This window comes from Ascidiella aspersa, chromosome 4 (genome assembly GCF_963924565.1).
Source record: "Ascidiella aspersa chromosome 4, kaAscAspe10.2, whole genome shotgun sequence".
In the NCBI taxonomy this organism is placed as follows: domain Eukaryota; kingdom Metazoa; phylum Chordata; class Ascidiacea; order Phlebobranchia; family Ascidiidae; genus Ascidiella; species Ascidiella aspersa.
The window spans coordinates 27286959-27303294 of record NC_139450.1 but is presented as its reverse complement, the minus strand read 5'-3'; the positions used below and the strand labels follow the sequence as shown (position 1 = coordinate 27303294).

The 16336-nt window shown below is 34.6% G+C and overlaps 2 protein-coding genes across 2 annotated transcripts; both read right to left on the bottom strand.

The window, feature by feature from the left end:
- Positions 1–2424: 2424 nt before the first annotated feature.
- Positions 2425–7195, bottom strand: LOC146157250 (signal peptide peptidase-like). The gene is made up of 11 exons (XM_083388307.1): positions 6950–7195; positions 6775–6873; positions 6506–6588; positions 6240–6328; positions 5884–5969; positions 5708–5807; positions 5118–5201; positions 4953–5036; positions 4752–4788; positions 4406–4594; positions 2425–3033 (listed from the first exon to the last, which is right to left on the bottom strand). The coding sequence occupies exons 1-11, from the start codon at positions 7148–7150 to the stop codon at positions 2940–2942; spliced, it is 1146 nt and encodes a 381-aa protein (XP_083244433.1). The 5' UTR covers positions 7151–7195; the 3' UTR covers positions 2425–2939.
- A 2099-nt stretch (positions 7196–9294) lies between these two features.
- On the bottom strand, positions 9295–14819 carry LOC146157249 (COP9 signalosome complex subunit 5-like). The gene is made up of 10 exons (XM_083388308.1): positions 14686–14819; positions 13440–13539; positions 13081–13163; positions 12760–12868; positions 12401–12526; positions 11843–11921; positions 11656–11771; positions 10993–11190; positions 10170–10318; positions 9295–9686 (listed from the first exon to the last, which is right to left on the bottom strand). Exons 1-10 carry the CDS (start codon positions 14730–14732, stop codon positions 9581–9583), a joined length of 1113 nt encoding a protein of 370 aa, XP_083244434.1. The 5' UTR covers positions 14733–14819; the 3' UTR covers positions 9295–9580.
- Positions 14820–16336: the final 1517 nt, after the last annotated feature.

Sequence of the window (16336 nt, the reverse complement as noted above, 5' to 3'; positions counted from 1 at the left end):
AGAACAGAGTCCTGTTTTCATGTTCGTTTTGTTTTGGTTAAACGATGTGACAGTATTATGGAAGTGACGCACTTTATGCCCAAGTCGCGGCCAATCAGGTGTGACTGTGATCTAATACGTATTTTTACGCGTCCCTTTTTTTCCTGGTAGGTGTTTCTTAACCTTTTAATGAGATCTTGCAGTACAATCGTCAACGCTTTTTTTTTCTGTGGTGACTACAAATGTGCCTTAAGGTTGTTGTGTTTTTTTTTGCTTTTCATTTTAGCCTACAGTTGCCCTTATTAGCTGTTGCAAGTCATTCATGATTTTCCGCTCATAATGTATTTTAGTGTGTGTTTTATCAATCTGTGATTTATTTTATTGTGTTTCTAACCGATTGCAGCAATTGATCTTTTAAGGGATGTTCAAAACATAATTGGCTATTAAAATGCTTAAAAGGGGCGATGAACGACGTTATTTTGGTAATTAAAGTAAATAATTATTATTACCCTTTTGAATATATTCCGTGATGTCCCTTCTTTTAGTAAGAACTTAACAAAGTCATTCCTGCAAGTTGGCCAGAATTTGAAATAGTTGAACATCCCTAACTGCTTAAATTACACCATTTTTTCTTGTTCGATTTTTAAATAATTACATTTCACCATAGTATTATCCGATTTAATCATTGCAAAAACTAGTTTGATCCCTAATTTGACATAGCAATTGAACATTTGCTTGTAAAAAGCTAAACCTAAACGCATTTGAACTATAAAAACTTGAACGTTGCTATCAAAGATGTTATCTCCCTTCGCGTTCATTTCCTAATCACTTCTTCCCGCCTAATGCATCCTGTACCTTCGATTTAATTGTTGCTGTTTTTTTTCATTTTACTCAGTCGTCCACATTTCGCTTTTATCACGTTCTTCTTACAAGTGCAATTGCGTCGTTGCCTGTAGTACTCGGTTGCTTCTTAACGAACACGTCGTTGCCTTTATCCAACTCTATTCTTCACTGCTGTGCGACCACGTTGTTCCAAATGTATTAACTGTTGCTGCCAGGCATGATAACAGATAAATCAGCTTTTTTGGGTGTTGTATATATCTAGGTTAGGTTAGGTATGTGCGATATTATCGGATCAGAGCCGATAGCAAGTGGTAGTATCGATACTCTGGTGATTAGAGATCGACCGACATCATTTTTTTGGACCGATACCGATTTTTTTTATATTCCTACGAAATGTTCAAACTTTGAAATAATTGAAAATAAAAACCAAATAACGTTTTAGATTATATACCTAAGTTGTTTGTTGTACAGGAATAAAATATCGGCCTACATTTCCAGATGCCGATATATCGGTCTATCTCTACTGGTGATATTAGCTCAGATCTTATACCAAACTAAAGCTTTTTTAATTCGTGTCGTTCAAGTTTTCCAGCGGAAAGTAAACCACAAACCGACTCAGTCTGCCATTCTTGTTTGCAATACCACGGCCACAACATTGCACGAAAAAACACAAGGGTAGCAATCGTTTAAGCAGTTCAGCTCGACTTTATAGAGCTCGTGTGAAGCTCAACTGACAGTTTGTCGCCGCTTGAAAACAAATCCGATTTGCTTAATTTAGACCGATTTAAAAAAAACACTTAAAAAAAAGTTAGTACATTACGAGAAAGGTGTCCGATAATATCGGATCGGAGCTGATACCAGGTGCCAAGTGGTAGTATCGGTACTCGTCCGATACTTTATATCGATGCCGATCCGATACCAAATAAATATTGGATTTAGGCATTAAATTCACGGCACTTCTTACACTCTTAAAGCAAATTTGGGTTTAAACAGCTTAAAAAATGCTTTCATGCATTTCGAATTTATCAATTTGATTGTTCAAGCATAGTAATGACGTCATTTGAAATCGGGTCGAATCGCGTTACTTTTTTTTTTAAATATTGGTTTTGGAATAAAATGTCAAGCATCGGACATCCCTACGACTTAATTTGTCCCTTTGTGAAATTGGCCCCCATATAAAGTTTTTTCTAAACATGCTGGGAAATATTTGCTGCAACGATCGGAAAAAAGCACAACCAGCGTAAGAAAACTATATAACACAACTGCTATGACAAGGTTTATGCTATAGTGATGTTCAAATTTACATATTTTGAGACGCTATTTAAGAGTAGATATTAAAATGCATAAAACCGTTTTTCTCATCCTTAACGCTAAATAGTAGCAAACGGTTTCGTATATTTACAAATCTACTATAAATTGCCTAGATTTTACATTTTAGTAAATAGAAAAAAAACGTGTTCCCTGCCAAAGAGGCGAAGGAAATCTCATCAGTTTGAACTGTCGAAGTTTTTCTAACACTAGCCAAAAAGCTCGAGATCACGGCACAACAATGGTGCTCTGAATCCGAAAATAGCGAACGTAAATAAGGAAAAAATCAAAATAACTTCGCTCAAAACTCGTAACGGAAAAACATGAACAGTGTTTTCGCTTTAGCATTGCTGTAAGACAGTGCTTCTCAAATTTTGGGTCGCTGACTTCAATAGTTCACTATTAGATGTATTGAAATGAAATACGAGTAAACTGCAGAATAGTATAAAGATATAGTTTATATTAGTTAATTCGAATTAATTTCTAATTAAAAACGATATAGATGTATGTTTTCTTCCTTGACGAAAAGTTTAGTAAAAAAGAATTTCGCTGTTTTACCAATGCTTGGTGTGGCGAAAAAGGCCGAGAAGCACTGGTATAACTTTACAGCGAGACATTTATCTTTTACATATGAAAAAACCCGCACGGTTGGCAACGATTACGCGTTTTAAAAAATGTTTCTGGCTGCGACTTGCAACCATCCTTTTTGTGTACAAGATAAAAAAAAGCAACAAAGACCACGAAGAAAAAGCGTGTCACACCCCCAAAAAACAGGTTACAGAACTTTACTGGCCGAAATGCGATATCTTCTAGTCATCTTTTTTCTCGCCATCTTTTTTCTCGCCGTCTTTTTTCTCGCCGTTCGACTTTGTTTCTTGTTCCCATTTGCGTTCATCTGAATACCTAGAACAGGAAAGTAAGTTGAAATACTGGTAGAAAATCCAGAACCAATGTAATAACATAGGACAATTGGTTGAATCTACCGGGCCACTTTTTACCCAGCTGAAACAGTTTATACCTATGAAATCCAATAAAACAATAAAAGCAGTGATTCCCAAACAATGTGCCTCGAGAGATTGTCAAATGTGCCGCGAAACTTTTTGTAATTTTGGTAAATAGAGTATCTGTATTACGAATAGGCATACACGAAAGCATTTTAGACTTGAACACGCACTACCGATTGCAAGTTAATAATATTGAGACATTTATATATAATTTAGCGTGTGTTAAGGGCGATTGTAAAATGACTCTTATTGTTGTTCTGTTAAAAGTGTGCCGCGAAATATTTCAGATATCTTTAGTGTGCCGCGAGCCAAAAAAGTTTGGGAAGCACTGCAATAAAGCGTAAAAAAATAGGTGTGATGCTTTTCTATCTGTTTTGATTAAACACACTAAATATTAACGTTTCAAACAGTGTAACACATTAGGAAAAACAGTTTGTTGAAAGCATATGGTTGTTTTGAGAAGAAGTTTTTTATCTAGTAAAGCATATGTAAAAAGAAAACGCTTGAAATAGTAATTTTTTAGGCAAGTTTCATAAAGCTAGTTAGGTCCACATGTTGCAAAACCATGATTTTCTGGACACACAGCAATATGGGAATTAGTGAGAGCATATGGGGCCAAACTGCATTATTCGCTTGAGATAAACTTTGGCAGGATTTCCTGTCAGGTTTTATTGGGATTACACTAACCTCTTCTGATTGAGATTAGCGTCTAGGAAATTGCACTTTTAATGGCTGGTTTAGATTTAAGGACGTAGATTTAATGTAATCACTAGAACTAGTTAAGTAAAACAATCGTTTCAGACATTAGATATATTTAGCGGCATTTGCCCGATAAAATAGTCTTTTAATATGTTTTATCCCAGAGTGCTAACTACAGAAGAAAAAGAAATAACTATATATGACAAACCAGTGAAACAACAATAAAAAGAAAACAAAACAGGCATAAAATATTAGGCTGCCAAGTGCCAAGGTATAATAGTGATAAAACATAAACAAAAACTTTATAATAGTTCAATTGCAAATACTGCTGTTATAAGGCTGTATTTGCATCTGTTTATTTTATTATTTTAACCCCTGTGCATAACTTGCCAATGCAACCAGCTTCAAAATATTTTGGCAATGCAAACAAATGTAATAAAGCTGAGAACTTTTATTGAAATAACCCAGGGTTCTTAACCTATACTAAAAAATCCACACCACCAAAGGGGCAATTTAACACTTTCGTGGATTTAACTCTTACAGTTAATCAATTGTATTCTTACACAACTTACTTGAACATTTTGTCCCAATCTCCCTTGACAAAGGCAACAAACAGTGGAACACCAATGCAAGCCGGTACCAGATACAAGAGGGCTGGTTGGGGGTGGTTGAAAACAACCATTACAACGATGGTTGCAACCAGACCAGCGAAGTAGGCAAGAAAGCCAGAGTTGAAGTAGGTGTTTTGGTTACGCTTCAAGCTATAAAAAACATTAATAAAAATCAAACATCAACACACAAAAACTATTTTTTTTAGTATTATCCAAACAAGTTTTAATTGAAAATTAATTAAGAAAAATTATTTGTGAGGCAGTTTGTTTTCAATCCAAGAAGATACAAAAATACAACTTTACTCACCTTACATCGAAACGCAATAGAAGGGCAAGAAATATACCTGAAACAAAACACAATAATTATGCTACTACTTAAATAAGTAAAAGTGGAAGTTTTACAAAAAAGGACAGTGATGTAAGTTTAGCCAAATTATTTCATTAAACAAAGTATATGTAAAACAACTTTTGTAATTATCTATAGTTTATTTAATATTGAGAATAGCACCTGGAATCACAATATCTCCAAGACCAAGCATAGCAAAATGCTTTCCAAAAACTCCATGTTCAATGAAATCCTGAGGAAACACCACTAAAAATACACAAGTAAAATAAAATTAGTTTAAAACATTTTGGCCCAACAATTTTAAATTGCCATCTTACACAAACTAACCTTTGATTGGTGCATTGAAATTCTTTGCTACTGTCACCATTACATTGGTTCCAAACACCCAGAAAACATCATAAAAGAAGAGACCTGGCAGAATTCAAAGGATTTATTTCAATGGTTAAGAAACTGGTATATTTCACATCATAAAAAGTTGACTACATTTAAATTACTATCTATCAGGTGTAGCCAACTTATGTTTGATTGCGATCGACTAAAATATTTTTCAGAGACTCTCGATCGACTGGTTCAGTAAAAAAATTGCAAGAACACTTATAATACATTTTGAGCGTTAATTGCGCTTTATTAGGCTTGTCCAGACAACAATTGGTCATTTTAATGTCACTTGTGTGCGGCAGCTACTGTAAAGATGTAACACATATTCAACACGATCGACCAGGTGAAATCTGGCGATCAACCGGGATCAGCGTGTTGGCTACCCCTGCCATAAATATTTCTTTTTTCGAAGATAAGGATGAACAGGGTAAGAAATCAGTAGCATATTTTGATAATGCTATGCTAACAAGTTTTGATGAAGTTCACTAAAAACAACCATGTAAATACGTACATTAACTTCTAATATTTGTAAAACTTACCACAGAGCAAAATACAACCAGTTGATACATTGTTTAACTGCAGAAGCTCAACCCCATTAACTGCAAAGGCAAGTCCGATCAAATTGTTTGCAATCCAGTGCTACAACAAACAAAATACACATCGATATAGTAACAGATTATGTGAGAAAATGCTTTCTAATAAACCTAATTTATACCTTTTTCAAGCCATACCAGGCAGCAATAAGAGCACATCCACCAAGTGTAACCAGATCTTTTCTGTCAAATGACCAGTCCATCAAATCTAAACCAAATTTAGATAAAGTTGAGCAAGTTTAACCAAGTTAATGGAAGTAAATGTGTTTTAAAAGCATTACTAGTTAGAAGCAAACAAATTTCAAAGTTCGTTTAAAATGACATGTTGTCAGATGTATGTTTTAAGTTTATAAATAAAAACTACTTTTAATGTTAAAAAAATAAAAAAATATTCACAATGCTAGCCATAACATTCACAATGTTGACCGTTACAAAATCCTTAAAGTTTAAACAACAACAAAAAACATTAAATTCTAACCTGTCTTGTTGTCTCCTTCACCCTCTGTCAAATGCATGTGGTAGGGAATGTTGGGAAATACAGAAGGAATGAATGGCTTCAAAACAGGTCTAGTGAAAAAGGTTGTCAAAATTTTGTTTAAATAGTCTAATTTTGTTGAAAGTTATCATGGGTTTGACTTAATAAGTGTATATCTCACTTCACAACAACAATTTTTAGTAAGTTGACACTTAAAACTGAATCAATAGTACGTATTTTAAGTATTTAAAAATTAAACTGTAACTTACCCAGCAATGTGTGCCATAGCAAAGACGCCCAACACAAAGAAGTAAAGGCCAATCGCAATGTCAATATATTCTTGAGAGAAAAACTGAAAAGTTAAAATAAACAAAATCTGAAAACTAGGAAAATGATAACAAAAATAACTTAAGGGTAAATAGATGGAATTGATATATGAAGTCAAACAATTTTTGCACTTCTATAATAATTTAAAAGAAATATATTACTTCAAAAGCAAAAAGTACCCCTTATCATTAAAGAACATAGCCACAAGTACCTTGAAAAAAACATATATGCTCAAGAGCATTGCGCTTGCAATAATTGGGAACTTCATTGCATCATTTTTAGTGATTGTTTCTGGCCTTTCTCCGTTAACCTACACAAAAAGAAACAAACACAATTATTTGAAGATAACTTAATATAACTATCTATTAAAACTGAAGATTATGTACCTGTTGTTCCTCCAAATATTTCACCGATCTAAAGGAACCAATCACAATTGGTACGACAGCCATTAAAATCAGACTGGAGTAAGCCATTGCTTTGCCGCCCGGAGTTGCTGTGAAAGTTTGATTCTTTAAAGTTTCATTGACCATTTCGGCAACAGCCTCGCCCATCTTGGCTGTTGCATCTGAAGCAGTATCGGCACTCATGCTTTGATTTTTTTGTTATTTTAAATAAATTTGGAAAGAATTAAAGTCCTTTAAGAATAAAAAAAAAACAATGAACATCTGTAATGCATACTTTACTAACTGGCCATAGATTGCTTTTTCAGTCCCTGTTTATAAAATTCACATACTACTTTTGACTTTACCAGCAGTTGGGATGTCAAGTTATAACACTAAATCCAAGCAAGTAGATTTAGGCTACATAACTTTACTTTATACTAATGTAATATTATTATATGACATATATATATAAAATACTGTGTAAAATGTATTTTCAATGATTGTCAGGAATCTAATTATTTTGCTTAAGACTAACATACAAAATTTTGTGTTAAGGTAACATAGTTTGGTTAGGGTGTGAGCTAGCATTTGGGTTGGGTGAAGTATTACTATTATATTAATTATCCCATTATATTTATTTATTTCTTGTAGTTTCAATGTTGACAACTATAGTTTTTGTTACAGTAAAACAAAAGTGGGCGCTCTTTCACTATTGTACGTGAAACGTTATGCAAAAAAAAAAATAACAATAATACCACAACGCATATTGTTTGGGTTAGGGTTAACGTTTGGGTGAGGGTGGGTCAAGTAATATTCTGTTTATTATTAATAATAACTTGACCCACCCTCAACCAAACGCTAACCCACACCCTAACCCAAACAATATGTGTTGTGGTATGCGGCATTTGAAGAAAATTTTTTTTTATTAATTTTTACGGGTAATACTAATTTACGGAATGACGAATGGTCGGAATGGTCGGAATGGTCGGAATGGTCGGAACGCTCACTAATTTAAGTGTTACCCCGTTAAAACAATTATTAAACCAACACACAATTTTTGAGTTAGGGTGGGAGTTAGCGTTTGGGTGAAGGTGGGTCAAGTGTTATTATATTTAATAATAATACTGTGAGCGTTCCGACCATTCCGACCATTCATCATTCCGTAAATTAGTGTTACCCATTTTTACGTACAATAGTGAAAGAGCGCCCAAAAGTGGTATAGGCCTAGGATTCTGGGATTAGCGCCGATTTTCAACCTTAAACGCCTACTAAATTTTACATTACATTTGAGTTAAAATACTAACTTAAACATAAACTCAAATATCAATATAATTAACCTTCTTCGATACACCCTCAACATTATGCATTATTTGGTAAATTCGATGAACGCAGGACGATATCCATTTAGCCCATTTAAAACAAACAACAAGAGACCATTCTTTCCAATAACACGCTAGTCAATGAACAGTAAATTAATACCAAACAATTTAGTCCTGTAATGAACTACATTTTCCCCATCATATAATACTACAGTCATTTAAACAACACATTGCTGATGCTTTACGCTACGTGGCGAAAAATTCCCGTTTGTATATTTAGGAGTTGACACGATTAACGTCTAGCTCTACAGTAGTTTAAAGAAATAGCTGGACCGTAGCTTTTGTCTGAAATCCCAATTAATTATTTTGTTCTTGCCAAGACCTAAAGTTTAGTTTACCCGGAAAGTAATTCGACTAAAATAACAATATTGTGATAAGAATGAAAAAAGACTTTTAGATTACATTTACAAACTGCGCTACGGCTGACTTCATACAAAGGCATTAGGGTTTGGATGTATCATTGCAAATACGACGAAACTTAAAAACGGCGACCGCTTCTTCTGCTGCCATATGGTCGCAATCCAAACCAGACAAGTGTAAACGGACACGTCGGACAGTAACTGTGGTCCTGGTATTTGATAAACGGTTGTATAATTTTTATTTTCACGATCTTTTCAGGAATTTGCTCAATGTTTTATTAATGCCACAAGGTGACGCTAGAGGCACTTGACAAATATTTTGCTTTTTCAGCAATAAACGTCAATAGTAATAATGTAGCGTCGGTTTTTCTTAATACTTCTGCAGTTTTGCCAAATGTTAGCCCTGCTAAAAAATATTTTCAATTGGCTAAACCTGAATCGTTTTTTGGCGATCCCCTCGAGTTTTCACAACATTTTTTTCTCTTTTTTTAATAGCATAATATTATTGCTTGAGATATATTTAATGGCCTGTTCAAAACGTAAATTATCTGTAGTCAGACGAATCTTTTTTCACCTGCTGAAACACTTAAAAAGCCACACGGCAAAATACTTCTGTTTAAGACCATCAAGACATGTTTTCAAATCACATTTGTAGAATAAACCGTCAAAAAAATCGAGGGTACGATATTTTGCACAATCAACTAAAATAAATAACAAAAACAATGAGCCCAAATCGGGAACTGTCACACCCCTTGGACAATATTGGTGAGAGTTGACACTAAAATTCAACTGCTGAAACAAATCTCCGCACTGGAACATGAATAGAAAAATAAACGACGCAAGGAGAATATATAGTTTTGATTAAACAGCCACAGAAGGCTACTCAGTCCATTTGATCAGGTGAGCTGCGTTTGCTCGTTGTTGCTCGGTCTATGGTTGAATAGCCTGTCCTTAATAACTTGCGACATCAGTCCGTGAATGGCCTCTATCGAAAGCTTTTTGCTGTTGGAAAAGTAAAACGATTCAGTTTTAGTACAACTATAACTAATGTGTTTCAGGATTACAAAAAGCATAATAGTATAGCGTGGCCTTTAATTAGGCATAAGGACCAAGGCGAGGCTATAAAGCACATGTGAACCCTGTGTGGAAACAGATCTGACAACTGTAGTTATTAGGGAGAGTTTAGTCAACAAAAGGAGAGTATATGTTTATATTTTTGTTAACAAATAGCGCAGAATACTTTAATAGTTTTATTACAAAGCGTCAAATCACACCGCTTTGAATTTCCTCTGTGTGACAGGCGTAAACACATCAGTTTTAAAGGTAAAACGTGATATCTTTACCTAACATAACAAGGGACAAAAGACTATGGTTATTTTTGCCTTCGTCTGTTTTGACGGTATAGAAAGCAATTCAAATCTAATATGCAAGTGAAAATGTTAACCACGTTTTACAAATATAGTGCTAGACGTGTTATGTCCTTGCCTGTCTTTGGCCGCCTTGGTGAGTTTGTCTTCGGACTTTTTGTCGTGTGCGTCGAAAGTGTAGCCGCTGCCGCTCCGACTCAGCTGCGTTTCGGCCTGTTCAAGCTTTTCCGATAAGTCCAGCACCTGGCCAGTCATGTACTCTGCGTTCTGTAATACGGAGGGAGACACGATGATTTTTGGATTTATAAAAGGGCCAAAAAGGTCTTATTCTCCGACAGTCTCTCCGAAAATAGTGGACATGTGTAACTACAGAAGGGGAATTAACAGTACTTATTATAATATATTAGAGACCCATTAGGTTTCTATCGGCCACTTATGCCGAACCGTACAAAATAAGCCGATAAAATTAAAAATATTTATTTGATTAAAGTTGTAAACTTTTTTGTTGTTTTTTACGCAAACTTCTCGGTAACCTATTTTTCCCAAGGTACCCGTGAGGCAAGTTATCCTAAAATCGTAACATCTTCCTTAAATGGGCTCAAACCCATACCAATTTACAGTTAGTGCTATTTACTTTTATATTCCTTAAATCCTTTAATCTAGCAAACATCCATTTTTCTGCAGGAAAAAAAAAGAAATTTGTGAAATTGAGTTATTAAATTTACATGGGTACATACTGTAAACGTAGTACTAACCAATAATTACAACATACTCATCATAATATAGTGATATTTTCGGATTAGTTTTGCCGAAACGGGTGGCCTAATCAGGGTTGTGTTGCAAGAAAAAAATCTTGCCTGCAGTGAGGTTAAAATCACGTCGGCCATACCAGAAAAAATAGGCGAATAAAACAGAGACACCAGAAAGGTCTATTGACTTACAGTGAGCAGACTTGACGAACTCAGCGTCGATACCCAGTACTTGTTCCAGAGACACGCGAGGAGTCTTCGGTCGAGCGACGACTTGAAATAGGACATCTCGAGAGAGTAATATTGCTTGCAGTGGACGCCAAAGTCCTCTATCTTATTCAACGGAATCGTCTGGTATTCGTCCGGGCCATCGTCTGGTGGCTTGTAGCCCTGTAACGTACAAATCGTTTTCTAAGTTCATCTAAAAGTAAAAAATGTTAGGATTAGTTATGCAAACAAATTTTTAACGGGTTAATTTCTGGCTAAAACTTCGATATGTACAGAATAAATATATGTTATTGGTTGTTTTTGTATTTTAAAAAGAAAAATAAATGTATGTAATTTAATTTGCAGGGAGTTGAACCGAATTCTAACGGTAACTTTTAATTTCCACCGAAAGGAACCGGCTATTGAAAAAATCCTTGAACCTGAACCGGAAAAGTGTCAAACTGCTTGTATCTCTAATTTTAATATTTTATGTGACAAGTGTATGCAATTAGTTTTTTAAATAAAAAAAACATCTAATGCCAGACAAATTTACATTTACCATGATAAATCTACTATGTGTACATATATTCAACAGAGATAATAACTTAAAGTACTACATTGAAAGCAGACAAAAAAATGGTGACTCACCTTTGGGTAGGTTCGAAAAGCTCCTATATTTACTTTGCCGGCACTAATCGTTCTGGTCGGGTCGATTACTATTGCAAGGAAAGGTTCCTGAAACTGCTGGTGAAGAAGTTGTGTACCTTTGAAGTCAAAAAACATGAATTAAAGCCATGCTGGTTTGTTTTTCACTAATAAAAGCACAGAAACACACCAACGTCTATCCCAGAAAGCCAGCAGCCGTAACCAGGATGACTGTGATACCACCCGATTGCATTTTCCTTTCTTCCCACCTGCAATTGATTAGTTTTCAAAAATGAATACCAAAATGAATAAATATTCCCCAATATTACGAGTCGTTTTTTATGCCTAACCATAACTCTAAATAGCATAATTAAGTTTGAAACTTGGCAAGCATAAAATATATTGCTGTACTAGCAAATTAGCAATGGTAAAAAAAATACTTTTTCAAAAGAAAATTGATCGCCGGAATTTTTTTATTATAATTCTAAAGCAAAAATGGCATGGTCAACACAATAACAAATAGTTATTGCAAAACAATAATTTAAAGACTATTGGAAAGAGTGGAGGTTTAAAAGACATTTTTTAACATGCAAAATAGTAAAAAGACTTTCAAAGACTGCTTAACATCTCATTGGCAAGCCTGTACAGTCTGGTAAAGCAGTTCACTTTAATGGACTATCATGTTAATAAATGAAGTAAGTTTTTATAACAAATAATATAATGACCAAGTTAGAATGGATAGCCTTACCTCCTTAGCGTTCTCGATATACGCAGCCATGTACTCGTAGGCAGCCGCTTGGGCATTCACCCTGGTTTCGGTTCCTTCGACAGGAAGAGCAAATGCATCCATGACTATCATGTTGTCGCCGTCCACCTGTAGACACATTAGCAACATTTTTAACCTATGTTTGACTTCTTAGTTTGTACAAAAGCAATGTTTGGTGCAAAGGCCTTTCAAAGTTTTACCATACAAACAAATATGAAGAAAAGTCATTATTTAACCAATAATTTGGACCAAACAATGAAATAAGATGTATCCAGGTTATATTATTTTACTGGATGAAAAATGATACCAAAACGTTATTTTTTTTTGATTTTTTAGTTTACCTTTCCTAACATCAGTCCCATGACTTCCAGGTTTCCACCAGATCTTGCATGCATGACCATTTTCAGTAAAGCAAGTGCAGATACTCTACAGTTCTTGAAGTAGTGTGGGCTAAAACATTACAGACAAACTTTAAACGGCAATAGTCTTACTACACTACTTAACATACAGAGCTAAAAAAGCTTTACTAGTAAATCAGGAGGTTGAAAATATAGGGCTTAAATTCTTTAAACACAGTTCAATTTTCCGTGAGTTAGAAATTCTCAGCCCAGTTAATAAATATCAAAAACATTTTTTTACCACTTAATTAAGCTCATACTTACTCTTTCACCCATGGTTTGGCTGTTAGCATGTCTTGTTGGCCTTGCGGGTCAAACTTGTACATTTCGTCAATAGAGGAAATTGGCTACAAACAAAAAAATGTTAACTATGTGTAGCAGTATATTATAATTTAAAGATGTAATTAAACCTTCTTGGTTATAAAACATAAATACAAACACTGTTTAAGACAATTTATTTTGTTTATAAAAAATATATTAATTAGCAATATAGGCATCTTATATTAAAATAATTTATCCATCTTGCAAAAAAATCAGTAAACTTATAGATAATTACATAAAACTTCACTACAATTTAGATCCTTAAAAAAGGAAATTTTTATGTAAAGAAATAGGGCGACCACCTCAATATTGTTTTCCATTTCCCAGGTTTTCATTGCCATGGACGACCCAGCTGACATTTCAGGAGCTTCTGCATCAGTTGATGAACTTTGGGCAGGGGTGCTGGAAATACATAAACCCTGGTTATGTGCATCCACAGTTCGTTTTTAACCGACCTAAAATGCACCGCCCAAAATCAAATAAGCTGTCCGATTTCCTATATGTCAGGTGTTGCTAGGGTTCCTCTTTTTCCTGCATTTTGTCACTCCCCGGAAATGGGATTGAAAAATTAAAATTCCCGGAAATACCGGGATTCACGCAAAAAAATTGTTCTTAAAATTATGTCAATATTCAAAATTATTTTATATTAGCTCCATACATTTAATTAAGCTCATTTATGTTCTGTAGTCTTGCTTCTGCAATCTTACTAGACCTTCTCGTATTAAAGTCAGTACCCTGATTTGTTTTTATTTAAAAAAAACGCATTTTTATTGGTAGAATAAATTTAATTAAGTTTTTCCACTGGTAAGCGCAAATAAAGCAACGCAGGCAACGACTTTAACAGGGTTGGTAATAATTTTTTCTTTATATCAGTCATAAACAACACTTTTTTTAAGCTTTGCTATGTTGCTGAATAACCGGGATTTAAAAAAAATTTCCTAGGATTCGGGATTGTTTATTCGCGGGAAATCCCAGGAATTTCCCTTCGAAACATTCCCGGAGAGGAACCCTAGGTGAAGCCAACTTATGTTTGATTGCAATCAATTGAAATATTTCTAGAGACTCGCCTACGACCGATTCCCTAAAAAAATTACAAGAACTCTTATAATACGTTTTAAGCTTTCATTGCATTCCAAGCCAGCGATGGAGCTTAATTTGTTACGTTAAAGAATGCTCTATTCCACTTGTCCAGAACACAATTAGTCATTTTATTGTTTCACTGTGCGACCGCTACTGTAATGATGTAACACATATATTCAATGCGATGGACCAGGTGAAATGTGGTGATTGATTGACGTGTTGGCTACCCCTGCTATACACAAAGCGAATGCACTTTTAAACTTTTGTGCACCCGGTAACACTTTTTTTTCGGCTGTGCACCCGCAAAGTCTCATTGAGATCTGCTATACTTTCCAGACAGATTGATTAGAAAAAAATTTCTTTTTTATAGTAGCAGATTACAATAACTCTGACTAAACTGTTACCTTTCCATAAAATTAAAAAATCAAGATTTAATCCATTGTTTGATACTGTGCAGTGCTAACTTACCCCTCTGCGCCATCGCCATTTCCACTTTTCTCTGGTTCTTGGAACATTCTTCGAGTTTACTTAGGTTAAACTTTACTTAATATGAGAACAGAAGTCTCACTCTTTCTTAATTGAGAAATCAGTATTGACGATGGTCACGCATGAAAAGCTAAAAGGGTTAAAAGTCATTAGGCTTAGTCAAGCGTATGATGCAAACATAAAAAAATCGCACAACCGATCTGTCATGTTTAAATACTTTGATCCAAAAGGTTATATTCTTTTTGCTTTGATCAAACAAATTCAAACAGGTCATGATGGCAACTAGCTTATAATAAATGTTCATGTGCAACGTAACGGCTCCGTAAAACTGTATTTTCTGTCGAAACTTAGGCAATATATCCGTTTCATTTCATAGTTCGTATGCTGTCTTTCAAAAATTAAAATAAAAAATAGATTTGACACTCAATAATTGTTAAACGATGAATGTACTTTTAGGGACAGGCGCTTTGCCTATTCTACCGACGTAAATACAAAAACAAAGTACGCTTCTCACTAACTCTATCACGTATTTAGACTAAAATGTCCTTCCGTTTTCGACCAAATGCGCAGTGCGTCTGATTGCACCCTCAAAAATGAGAATTTTTGCAACTATAAACCCATACAAGGCTCTCTTTTGCTTCGCGCAAATAGCTGCGTCTTGTAAGGTACCGGTATCTTTGTTTATTGAAAAGAACACTTCTCCAACCTAAAACGGTTTATGCCGTGTCATAAAGGGTTTTCTTTATACATGGCGTTGAGATCTAACTTTGTTACGTCACCATATGCCGCATTTTTTGTGTTAACTCGGAAAGCAATTTATTGCACAAAGTTAATAGTGTTTGCTTTACCGAAGACCGAGGTATTTATTCTACTTTGATTTAATTTTGCTTTTCTTAGGAACATAATAGTTTGACAGCAACTTTAAAAACATAAAAAATACGTTTTCTGTTTTATATAGAAACACACAATACGGCGGTTATCGGCGGGTCTTCATAATTTAGTAGAATATTTTAGCACTTTTGACCTCATTTGGGCGATTAATTAAAAATGAGTAGATTGTATTGAAAGCTAGTGTCATGTAAAGCATCGTCTTTATCTTTCATTTTACAGCAGTGACTTATGACTATAAATTTAATTTTAATTAGTGTTATTTGCAAAGGTGGGGTGATATATTTTAGGCGCATTAATTCCGCTTAAAATATGTTGTTTTTAAAAGTAGTATACAGAACAGTGGTTCCCAACTTTTTATGGCTTGCGGTATTATAAATGAATTTGCTAATATTCAAACGATTAAATGATAAATGTATTGCGGCACCTCTACAATAATTTTTAATAATTGGTTTACAGTAATGCTAACCAATAATACAAAAAAGTGATTCCCAAATATGTCTCGGCACCCTAGGGAAATAATACCCAGGTTGAGAAACACTGTTATAGAACGTTTATAATCAGTATCAAGAGATATCAAAAGCATCTTTCAGTATGTTGATTTATTTTGGGGCGATTAACGTCTTTAACTAAGCAGCGTGCGTTTCGTTTGGAAAGACTTTCCAAACAACAGTTTCCTCTACATGCCACACGGGTTGATTTCGGTACAAGGGCGGTCCTCGGTATCATCGCCGCCCCCACACAT